The following is a 12,171-nucleotide window of genomic DNA, read 5'->3' as shown; positions in this document are numbered from 1 at the left end:
CGATAATAAAATTAATTCGTATAAAAAATATTTATCAAACATCATTAGCCTGTTCCATATGCCAGTATGGATCATTAGCTAACAGTTCCTGTTAAACAAATGTTCATCCTGCAACATGCTTTTTGTCGGAGCGGAAAAGAAAAGGGAAAGAGACACAGTGCTCAAGACATTCGCCGCACTCTGCTGCAGTGCACCGTCCCTTTCCCGAGTTGGAACACCCACTGATCCAGAGGCGGGGGCCGCCCCCACCCATGCCGCCCCGGGGACCACCTCACCACCGCCGTGGCCGAGGCCGAGGCGGGCCCTCCCAGCTTCCCTGAGGCGCGCCCCCACCACTCAGCCGCGGGGAAATGGTCCAGTCGCGGCGGCGCGGAGGCAACTTCCGGTGCCCGCGCCGCGCCGCGCTGCCGGCGGCGGCGGCGCTCCTGCTCTTCCTCCTCGCCGCCGTCGCGCTGCTCTACGTCTCCCCGCCGCCGGTCTCGGACCACCCCGTGCTCGCCTCCTCCCGCCGCCGCCGCTCAGCCCATGCCTTGGTATCGTATCTCCGCTAGTGACCTAGCTGCCTCTGCCTTCTTTAGTTTTCTCCACACCTCCCGATCTAACTCGTCTCGCTTTATGCGCGTGTGCTCTCATGCGCGCAGCTGAACAGCTCCGACGGCGGCGGCACGGACGAGTCCGAGCGCCGCGAAATTTTCCGTGTTCCAGTAAGTATAAGCTTCTTCAATTAGATTGAGCGCACCAGGTTGTCATAATCTTTGTTCCATTTAGTAGAGTTGTGAGTTAAACAGTCTGCACCAGCTCCTGTTTCCATGAGTTATTGAACAGTTTGGGTGATGTTTTATTTAATTGGTGGGTAAATGAATTGGGTTCCATTTCATGTGCCATTTTTGGCATAGAGATGCTGACAAAGCTATTAGATTAAATTATTTCTGTTATTCTGATTCTAGAGGGGGAAAATTTTCATGCTCTAGTACACATCTGAGTTTGACTGGATTTTGTTTATGTTGCCACAGACAATTGTTTCAAAGTGCAAGTATCTTGTCTTCAGAGTTACTGCATAATGATTTGGTTGCATTTTTTCCTAAGCATGTGAAATTTAAGTGTTACTTTTATAATTGACGAATTCATTGCAACATTCTCTAAAATGTAGACGAATGGTTCGAACGTCAGGGACGGCCTTTGGGGTTCAAAGCTTGCTAGCAAATTTTATGGGTGCAGCAACTCAAGCAGCAAGTTCCTTGGTAGGCAAACCTTTTGAAATCCATGTTGACTGAAATTTGGTGTAGCTGCATAAGCCTTTTTATTTGTTCCAAAATTCTACAATGCTACAAATGCTAAGTGCTAGTTGTAACTAAGGCTTTTGAAATTCTGGAAATAGTTTTGATGGTATCTCTTCTTTATTGGGTGGAGCTAGTTTCATTTTATCTGAAGTAGTCATTGTTTCAAATTGTGCAGATTCAAATATCACTACACAACCAGACTGCTATTTGATGATTGTTACAAGTGGAGGACTGAATCAACAGAGAACAGGGGTAAGCGTGTGCCACATTGCTCTTTTTCCAGAAATAAAATGCTTGTGGATGGATCGGAGTATAGGACAAAGGATGTGTCCCACCTTGTTATACATGTTTATGCACAACTTTATGGTATCATCATTCTCTAATTACAGTAATTCTTAAAGCTCTTGAATATTACTTGAATCTACTCCAAATGCTGGGGTTCTTTTCCTATCTTTCCTTCTTCCAACTTTCTTTTTATTGTCAAAATTTGGAAGGATAGAGGTTTTCCAGGCAAAGTATGCTACGTAGATCAATATGTAACGGCCCATAGCCATGAATACAGAATTTACTGTGTAAACTTGGATGGCATCCTTTTATGGGTTATGTTGTCCTTAATTTAAAACATAAATTTGGATATTATTTCCTCAATGTATGTCTATAATCATTTTTTTCTCAAACATGCCTACAATCGTTACAAATCATCAGTTGATGCTTATAATCATCCATACTTTTGCTTGCAAGTATATTTATCGTTACAATGACAAACTTCCTGGCCAGAGCTCGAGAGCATGTTGAAGCCTTGAAATTTGAGGCCTGTCTCATTTTTACTGTCACGTTGAAATTTGAATCAGAAGGAGTGATTTTTTTTATGCCTTACTGATAGCTTGCTGTACTTATACACGTTCTGGTTCCATGCGCTTCTACCTTTATAAACCTAATTGACACACATGTTGCTCTTTCAGATAATTGATGCTGTTGTTGCTGCACGCATTTTAAATGCCACACTTGTTGTTCCCAAACTGGACCAGGCATCCTTCTGGAAAGATTCAAGGTTAATTTCAAGTACCGACCACTTCTATGCCTTATTCTTCTAAGGATGCTTGTATTTCTATGATGACTTGAGTGCATTTTGGTTGTATTTAATACAACTGTTGCTGCAGCAATTTTTCTGAAATTTTTGATGCCAACTGGTTCATCTCATCCCTATCAAAGGATGTAAAGATTGTGAAAGAGCTTCCAGAGATAGGAGGTAAACTTCGGGCTCCTCACAGAATGCGTGTTCCTCGAAAATGTACTGAGCGGTGTTACTTGAACCGTGTGCTGCCTGCACTTCTTAAGAAACATGTAAGTCATTGTATTGTAGCTGTGTTTATTACCAAGGTACATTAGTTTTATATGCTGTTATCATGTGCCTTAACCAATTTCATCCACTTATGTAAATATTCTCCGAAATTTATAGTCTTTACTCACTAAGCACAACATATATTTGAGGCTTTTTTCTGTGATTGTTTGAGATATTTGACTCTCTTATTTTGAGTACTAAGAATCAGTCTTTCACTTGATGCAGGTTATACGATTGACGAAATTCGATTATAGATTAGCAAACAGGTTGCAAACTGACTTGCAGAAGCTGAGATGCAGAGTCAACTATCATGCATTGAGATTTACTGCTCCAATACAAGAGATGGGTGAAAAGCTAATACAAAGAATGAGGGAGAGGAGCAAGCATTTTATTGCTCTTCACTTGAGGTGACCTATAAAATTCTCCTGTTTAGATCACATATATCATTTCCTTTTTATAATAATTGAGAGGAAAATGGGTCTAATGCAAAGAACATAGTTTCTTACTTTCTTAACGTCAGCGGATCTGGAAACCCATTTATAGGTTAGAAACTAGAACATAGGGAATTAGGTAGTGCTTTCATCACCTGAGCTAGGATGGACAGAATGTCAGTTTCCCTCTAGTGCCAATCTGATTGATGGGCCAAGGCCTCAGCTGGTCGATGACGATGACTGAGAGGGGTTTAGGTGGGGATACCACCTGTGGTGAACTCAGAGTGACAACTGAAAGGAGGGTCCTAATTTCAATCAGCTGCTATTAAATTCAATGCCCTCTTACGTTACAAAATGGCAGGTTGTCCTATTAGAGCAGGCGGGTATTCTGTAGCATGCCGTTGTCTGGATACAATAAATGTTGCCGCATTGATAACTTTTGTTTTGTACAGAGGCCACTAGGTGCTTGGCTGGCTTGATACCTAGAATCATTTAGGCTAATAGACCACTATAGTAGAAGGGCACATGTGATCTTAGTCTGAAGTTGCACGAGTTTTAAATACCCAACCTAACGAATACCTTTCCCAGTTCATGTACATTTCCTTTCCAGTTCTTGATGTCCCTAAATATTGTTCCTTTTGTAATGCCAGATTTGAACCTGATATGCTTGCCTTTTCGGGGTGCTATTACGGTGGCGGAGAAAAGGAGAGGAGAGAACTTGGTGCTATAAGGAAGAGGTGGAAAGGCTTGCATGTATGTATTCTACTGTGCTATTATATGATATAGGTGCCTTGAAAAGCCCAGATCAAATTTTCTAATTCAACATCTGCTGTTCTGTATTTCAGCCTAACCCAGAGAAAGGAAGAAGGCAAGGTAGATGCCCTCTAACTCCTGAAGAGGTGGGTCTGTTGTTGAGAGCACTAGGCTACAGTATGGATGTCCACATTTATGTAGCTTCTGGAGAGATATATGGAGGTCCAAGGACTCTGGCACCGCTTAAAGCTCTCTTCCCCAATCTCCACACAAAAGAAACAATATCCAGCAAAGAGGAACTGGCACCATTCTCTAAATATTCTTCTCGCATGGCTGCACTTGATTTCATTGTCTGCGATGAAAGTGATGCTTTTGTGGCTAACAACAATGGCAACATGGCTAAAATCTTGGCCGGGCGAAGGTGACCATTACTCTGCTGTTCATGCTTATATTACTCTGCTGTAAGTTGTTTTGTAACTTGTTCTGCCATATTTTGTGCTCTGCAGGAGATATTTTGGGCATAAGAGAACAATCCGACCAAATGCCAAAAGGCTCTATCCTTTGTTTTTGAACAGAGGGAACATGTCATGGGATGCATTCTCCTCAAAAGTACACATGGTCCAGAAAGGGTTTATGGGAGAGCCCAAAGAGCTGAGGCCGGGGAGGGGTGAGTTTCATGAGAACCCCTCTACCTGTATCTGTGAAAGGACTGATGGCAAGGTCAAACCTCGAAACGATCAAGTCTTGGATAGCAGTAGTGACCGAGGCAAAGCGATTGGTGAGCCAGCAGTTCCCAATTATACTGCCGAAGAGGTTGGCGAATCTGATGACGACGAAGATGCTCCTGCAGAGAAAGAGATGTTTGACATGGAAATGGACGATGATGTGTTGGTCAGACCAGAGGATCCTGAGCTAGAACAGATTCTTTCAGATTAGTTAACTTATCCGGTGTCAAAGAAGTTCCCCAACCAATTCTTTTTGGCTGAGTGATTAGCGAATTTTGTCCCTTGAAACTGTACATATTTTTTGCCTTCAGTCTCAGTAGTGCAGTTTCTTATCATTTAGTTTGTAACATTTGTGGCTTGTTATACCTTGTAGCATGCGTTTTGCTCCTGTGTTGTTCCTTGTGCAACCCTGTCAGTCCATGTCTGTTGCTACGTTCTGCGCTGTGGGACTCCACGTTCTGCGCTGAAGCTGTGATAGCTCGCCGTGGAGGTCACGACGGCGAGGCTGCCGTCGAAGGTGCTGGGCAGGCCGATCTCAGTGGGTGTTCGTTGTTTCAGTTACCATCCGGGGTGGACGATAAATGAAATATCGTCCACCCTCTGGGTCTGGCAAGCCTCAGACGACGGGACCTCATGGCCATGATCAGTGCGGGTCGCAAGGCCGCGAGACCCTTTCCACGGCCCTCTGGTTGAGCTCCCTCCGGTGAGCCGCACAATGAACCACGGCGAGCTCCTCCTTTCTAGGCGCTACAGACTGAAAATAGAATAGGAAACAAACTAGTTTATCTCTAATTCTATTCTATCTCCAAGATGATTGCAATCTTTTGATGCTGGCCGAATCCCTCTGGTGTAATATACCAGGACTGCTCCTTGCCTGACCTTCTGGATAGAAGCTGGTTCGGTCTCCTGACTCAAATCGAGTCCAGTACAAATACACGAACCTCCTGATCATCTAACACAGACCACCACAGAAATAGTCCAACTTTGCACGGCCATGGAGGCACGCTAGTTGGCAGCTCCTCGGCAACTGACGGTCTCCCTCGACGAACGGCGGCGCGCACTCCAACAGTTGATGATAGCAAAAGGAAATTTGTGACTCAACTCTCTACTTAGTTCATCATAGAGCTAAACCATCTCTAGTTCCAGCTATGCCTGCCTGGCTTCTTTCTTTGTAATTTTCATTCTCAGTTTTTCTCTGCTGGCTCTTAGCCTTTTTTTTTTTACTCACTCTTTTAACTTGTTTCAATACATAATCAGTAGGGACTCGCCCCCTCCTGCTCTTTCAAAAAAAAAAACGGCGGTGTTCATGTCGTGTGCAACGACCGGCCAGATGCTGCGGACCAGGCAGAAGGTCGACGAGGAAGCCGTGAACGCCCGCGGTGGCGCCGGGTCAGGGGTTGCCGGAAAAAAAAATTCTATGCGGCGGTGGACGGTCTTTCGTCTAGCGTCCGGGGGTGGACGGTAAATGAAATACCGTCCACCCCCAGGCCCGTACGTTGAATCCGGCTTGTACGGTCTGGATCGACCGCAAGGCAGCGGGGCCCTTGCGCGATCCGCCTTCCTCTCGTGCTCGGCTGCTCCGCCTGACTTGACGGTACGCTGCGTTGACCTCCGTCCTCCGGTGAGCCGCCGCACCGCCCAAGAAGGAAGAGGCCGGTGGCGCGACGCGGGCGCGGCTGCCGGCGCTCGCGACTCTAACGCAGAGCACGGCGGGGTCCGTCAGAACTCAGAATTAGCACTTCTCGACGGCCACGTGCATCTGCACGGCTCTTGGCGCCGCCATCTCTTCGAGTTCTACGTCGCCGCCGGCCGCTTCTGCCTACCGTTACCGTCTGGGGATACGCGGCGTCGCGCTCGGCGCCGTCTGCACCAACCTCAACTTCGATCCTGTTGTTCCTTGTGGCCTACGTTTAGCTCTCCGGGCTAATACATGGCAATGACGGCAATGGCAAAGCGGCCAGCGCGTGGGCGACGCCGGCGGCCGAGGACGGCGCCCTCGAGTGGTGGTGCCTGCTGAGGCTCTCCGTGCCCAGCTGCCTGCCGGTGTGCCTGGAGTGGTGCTGTACGAGATCATGCATGATGCTCCTCAGCGGGGTCCCCATCGCCGACCCCGAGGCGGCGGCGGCAGCGATGCATATCCTGATCCAGACCACGTCGCTGCTCTACATCTTCCCGCACTCCCTCAGCTGCATCTTGAACACGCGCGTCGGGCATGAGCTCGGCGAGGGGCGGCCGGAGTGAGTGCGCGCACCTCGCGGCCTGCGTCGGCCTCTGCTAAGGGCACGGATGTTCACCGCCTATACGCTACGCCACCATCCTGCGGCTGGCATCGGCGGCGCTGCCCATCCTCGGCGCGGCGGAGCTCGGCAGCTCCCCGCAGACGGCCGCGTGCTCCACGCACCACGCGCCCCGGCGACGCGGCGAGGATAACGTCCCAACCTTCTACGGAAAAAAATTGCATGGAACCGTCCGCAAATTCATCGCTGTGCGGCCCCCGTCTCGATTTCGTCCGCTGGCGGATCGACGCCTCCGCGCGCGCCTCGCTCGCTCGGCTCTCCGTCCTCTGGTTCGATCGCTTGCAAGAACCAGACGAGAGAGCGAGCCGGGCGAGCTAGCGATCGAGCAGGTGAATTTCATTGTTGCAACTGAATTTCATTACACTCCGGACTGCTCGAAGAACTTGACTTCCAACTAAGTGGTGAGCTCGATCTCGTCGAGGACAATATCACTGCAGACTAAGCCTAACAACTTGACCAAATTCCGATGGTATAAACGTCCCAGCATCTACTCCAGCACATGTGCTACCTACGGAGAGCCGGAGAAGATGCCTATCGCTGAAGAAACTCCCCAGGTCAGCTATTACTTCTGCAATTTTAAATTCTTTGTAGTAAAATAAGCTGAGACATTGTGAAGGTGGCAAGTATAAACAGTAATGAAATTCAGTTGCAACTAGCATGTATCAAATGGTATGTCAAGTTCAAGCCAAGCTTATGTGACACTTTTTGCAAGCACTTACAAGGTACAACTACCTGTGTATGGAATACCAGTTTGGCATCGACTGATCACATCCAGGGGCCACTGGTTCTGTTTGAACAAGACTCCTGCACAAGAGTGAGCAGCACGGTAATGCATCCACGAAAGAAGCTCATTATATAGACATCCTCCCAGTAATTAAAAGAGACCTTGCGGAAGGAAATCTGCTGCGTACAAGGCACTGTGCCTAATGATACTCCAGCTTGTTCGTCACAGAGAGCACGATAAGAACATGTTCCCTCACTTTGAGCTTGAACACTGCTAGATGACGTTTTCTACCTTTGGACATTCCACCTGTACCGACTAATCTCCAGAGGAAAAAATCAACTTCACCGATGAGCTCGAGGGAGATGGCGGCGGCCGCCGGGCTCGAGGGCGGCGGGGGCGGCCGGCTGCGGACGACAGGCACGAGTGGTGGCCCCTCGCGGACGAGGGAGACGGCGGCTGTCACACGCCGGCAGCTTGGCGACGGCAGCGGCGCGGCGCAGGCTGGCGCGCGCCTCGTCGACCACCTCGCGGCGTCGGCGCAGGCAGGCTGGCGGCGCGATTTAGATGCGGCGGAGTGCAGATGTGGCGGCGCGAGGAGAGGAGAGGACGCGTAGCCTGCAGGACACGAGCCGAGGAGTCGCGAGCGAGCGAGCTGGGCGAGCTGAGCGAGCGAACAGAGAAGCGTTGCAGCGACCGAGCGAGCCGAGCGCTCCGGAGCGTCGATCCCCCAGCGGACAAAATCGAGACGGGGGCGCACGGGAGGAGTTTGCGGACGGTTCCCATGCAATTTTTTCGGCCGCTCCCGCACGCCTCTCGCCGCCTCCGCCTCCGCCTCCTCTCTCCTTGCCGGCCGCGGGTCTCCTCCTTCGTCGAATCGTCGGTAAGGCACCTCCGAATTTAATTTCCCAATCTGCTGTCTCAAGGTCGCCATGTCCGCCGCCGGCTTCCCCAGCTGGGTGCTTCTGGAGCCCTTCGTCTTCCGCAGGGACGACGACGAGTCTTTCCCGGACGAAAGCGAGGCGCCCATCAGGGCCACCGGCACCACCTCCTGTCACGCCACCTTCCACATCGCCTTCTCCCTCGCCGAGCCCCCGCGCATCTCCCGCCTCTACGCGCAGCTGCCGGTGCCGGGATTTCTAGATCGCAGGGTGGGAAACCCTTAAGCATCGTGGCGACCCACCGCCATCTCGCCCTGGTTCGCGTCGCCACCGAGACGCCTAGACGTCTTACGGTGCAGAACTTCTTCATCTTCACCGCCGACGAGAATCGTTCCTCCTCGCTCAAAGCGCTCCCCCCGTGTACCGAGCCCGATATGGACTACACCCGCCACAATGACCAGCTACCTCCTCGTCATCGTCGTCGTCGTGCTACTCCCCGCCTACTGGATGTCGGAGCCTTGGGCCTCTGGTGCCAAGGCGATGAGTTCGTTGTGGCAGAGATGATTGCTTACAAGCCCCCCCACCGCGGTAAGGCCTTCGCTGCCATCTGCTTGCTGCGCTCCTGCTGCACATCGTCAGATGGAGATCAACTTGGCGGCATGTGGGAGTCCATGCGTGTGAAATTCATATCCGCTGACGACCCTGAAGCTGATGATCTCTGGCAGATCTGCTGCTGGTATACCGACGCCATCATCCCCTTCCGCCAATGGCTGTGCTGGATCGACTACCAACGAGGCATCATCGTCTTCTGTGACATGTCCAAGCTGCCCACCCCTACTGTCTCCTACATCTGGTTACCTCTGGACAAGATGCCTGTTGCCAGCAGTCGCATGGGCGCATCCAGCTTCTACTACCGTGCCGTGTCCGTCGTCGACCATGGCCGTGCGCTCAAGTTCATCAATGTCACCCGCCATGATGGCATCTTCTTTGCAGCACTCGAACCCGGCACCGGCTTCACCATCACCTGCCACACCCTCGTGTTAGGTGACGGCAGCATGGGGTGGAAGGAGGACTACACGGTCACCTCCGGTGAGCTCTGGGAGGCCAACCCTCCTGAGCGCCTCCCGCGCGGCATCCTCATGTTCCCTCAAGTCGACAAGGACAGGCGCGCACTTCCTTTTCATCGAGTTTGGATATGCCAACAAGAAGATGTGGGTGGTCACCATTGACATGAGCACTAAGATCGTGGAGTCATTCTCTCTTTTTATCAATGGGAGGGAGGGCCTTCAAACGGACGACGCGGAGTTGATCAGACTAAAGTCCGCGACTCCAAAGCCCTTCCTCCCTTGTGAGTTCCCCAAGTTCCGTTCCTCAATTTATCAAGGTACGTAATATTGTTGCTACCATTTTATCTATCACCTATTTTTCTTTTTGAAGGAACAGGAGGGGCAAACCCCTACTGAATTAAATAAAAAGGATGAAGTGCAGTACAAAATAGTTGACACGGAAGTAAATGAAAGAAAGAGAAGAAACTTACAGAGCCTTCAGCCATTCTATCACCTATTTATTAGTCAATATATATAAGAGCTAGCTGCAGAATACTAAGAGCCTTGAAGCTTATGATTGGAACATAAGAACTGCTAATATATACCTCCTGTTAATTATATGCTGTTGGAAATTACTAGCAGTTACTCAAGTATACTACTTTTTATATGTTGCATTGTCTGTTATATGTTGTTTTTGGCAATTATTTCCTAATTAAGTAAACAACACTTCACGAATCACCGCCTTTGCATGCTAAGCCTTAATTCTCTTGGTCAGAGTACAGAAGCAAGTTTAATTTGAACATCATCCATCCAGATCATTTTTAATTCGCCACACTATTTATTTTATTGCAGGAAGAGGAAGCGTATGAACTGAGTCTCGCGTCCTGACAACTTCATCGCTGTATAGTAGTCTTCCCGGCCAACCATTTTGCAAGATTGAAGGAGCTGTTTCATGTTGTGGCCTAGGAACGAAGCATCTATCTTATGGTCTATTTTTATGCTGTATGAACGGATAAGTTATATCAACTTTATCGTGTGTTGTCAAAAAAGATGATTGTCGTGTGCCCAGCTTTTTTAAGTACAATCTTTAAATTGTGTCGATTGTGTGGATGAGTCACTTCACTTGGTCCTTGAACTTGCATTGCCTGTGTTGTACCAAGTTTGTATGTGAAATTTAATCTCTAAGTTTGCATGTGTTGTACCACGCACGAACACCAGAAACTGCTTTGTGATCAGCGGCCTGCCAATAAGCTGGCGTTTGGTGCCATGCGAGATAGAGAAATGATTGCTCCTCCTTGTGAATTGCTAAAAATGTTGTGAAGAATCAAGATAAATCTCCAAGCACACCTCAACGCTGCCTGCAGGCGCCTACTCTGATTGCCGCTTTGCTCTGTTCGGCCTTGCTGCAAGAAAGCTAGCAGGCTGTGCGGCATCTGCAGGAGCCTGCAGCAGCTTACGAATTGTATAACTGATCTGACGCTTACAACATGCTGTTATGATCTAACGAAAGCAGAAGGAATCCTATGACAAGTTGGAAGAACCCTTAGCATCGTCATCAGTTCTGAGCAGAGTTATTAGCATGACATTCAGGACAATGCCTCATGAACAACATTTTTGTTACAGGGTGAAAGAAAACAGTTTTTTTCTGTTTGTTCTTTCCTGAATCTTTGGTAGGAGCTTGCTTATAGTAGCATGTCATTTAAATGCTCTGCTTTCTGTTTCCACTTTCTTTAGATTGAGGGTGTTACTGTCAGTTCCCTGGATGATGTGCCCACCGACCCTGTCAACAGCTTCTTCGAATCAATAAGAAATATCCTTGATTTTGACTTCTCAGATGACAATGAAGGTAAACTATCCTGAACCAAATACATTTTGAAAGCAATAACATGCGACTCCAAGCCTAAAACGAAATTGTGGCCCATTTTATTTTGTCAGAGTTCATATCACTTCTCTGAAGTCTTCTTGTGTTTTCTTTTAAGAAACAAAGCCTTCTGTGTGGGCATCTTACCGCATTAGTGATGTTGTGCCTTTTCGTGTGCCTGTTCTTTCATCTTACCGCAGCTCTACTACTTCCACAATTGGCTTGTGCTGCATTATGTGTTGGTGGTCAATCCCTTCACTGGGCATTTTTCTTTTCTTTTTAATTTCTGTCATTCATCTAACCAGAAAGAATAGGAATAGCTTAGGCCATTTCTTACTGCACAATTTCATTGCATTGTTACCAAGACTAGAAACTAGGTAACTATGCTGCCGGTTGAGTTTCATGGCAGGACCAATTGCTTATGTATTTCCAAACACAAGCCATCGTCTTTGTTTATGGCACATTTATTTAAATGCTGCTAAACATCTCAGTCATGTAATTCAAAAGCATCCTGACAAGTTTCTACCTTATTTTAAGAGATGTGTCTATAAAGACAGATCGGAGTTTTACTTCTAAAAGAAGTGGGATGAATTATTGTGTGACTACAACCTTGAGGACAACAAATGGATGGCAAACCTATATGATTTGAGGGTAAAATGGGCTGCTTTGTATCGTGATTTATTTACAGCTAATATGAACTCGACCCAAAAGAGCGAAGGTATGAATAATGTATTCAATAAAAGATTTCATAGAAAACTGGGTCTTTCAGAACTCCTTGAAGAATGTGAGAAGGTTTTCAGTAGTCTTCGTAATAATGAGTTGGATGAAGATTTT

General features: G+C 48.2%; 2 protein-coding genes across 2 annotated transcripts; both read left to right on the top strand.

Moving 5' to 3' along the window:
* Positions 1-160: 160 nt before the first annotated feature.
* LOC101764388 (uncharacterized protein At1g04910) lies at positions 161-4,938 on the top strand. Its single transcript, XM_004974110.4, has 10 exons — positions 161-533; positions 642-704; positions 1,151-1,241; positions 1,456-1,532; positions 2,243-2,331; positions 2,441-2,624; positions 2,848-3,029; positions 3,704-3,806; positions 3,899-4,227; positions 4,313-4,938. The coding sequence occupies exons 1-10, from the start codon at positions 351-353 to the stop codon at positions 4,740-4,742; spliced, it is 1,731 nt and encodes a 576-aa protein (XP_004974167.1). The 5' UTR covers positions 161-350; the 3' UTR covers positions 4,743-4,938.
* A 923-nt stretch (positions 4,939-5,861) lies between these two features.
* Positions 5,862-6,772, top strand: LOC105914622 (protein DETOXIFICATION 50-like). The gene is made up of 2 exons (XM_012846908.1): positions 5,862-5,927; positions 6,446-6,772. The coding sequence occupies exons 1-2, from the start codon at positions 5,862-5,864 to the stop codon at positions 6,770-6,772; spliced, it is 393 nt and encodes a 130-aa protein (XP_012702362.1).
* The last annotated feature ends 5,399 nt before the right edge of the window (positions 6,773-12,171 follow it).

This window comes from Setaria italica, chromosome VI, assembly GCF_000263155.2.
Source record: "Setaria italica strain Yugu1 chromosome VI, Setaria_italica_v2.0, whole genome shotgun sequence".
Lineage (NCBI taxonomy): Eukaryota > Viridiplantae > Streptophyta > Magnoliopsida > Poales > Poaceae > Setaria > Setaria italica.
Note: the sequence above shows the minus strand (reverse complement) of the source record. Positions and strands in the feature narration are given on the sequence as shown.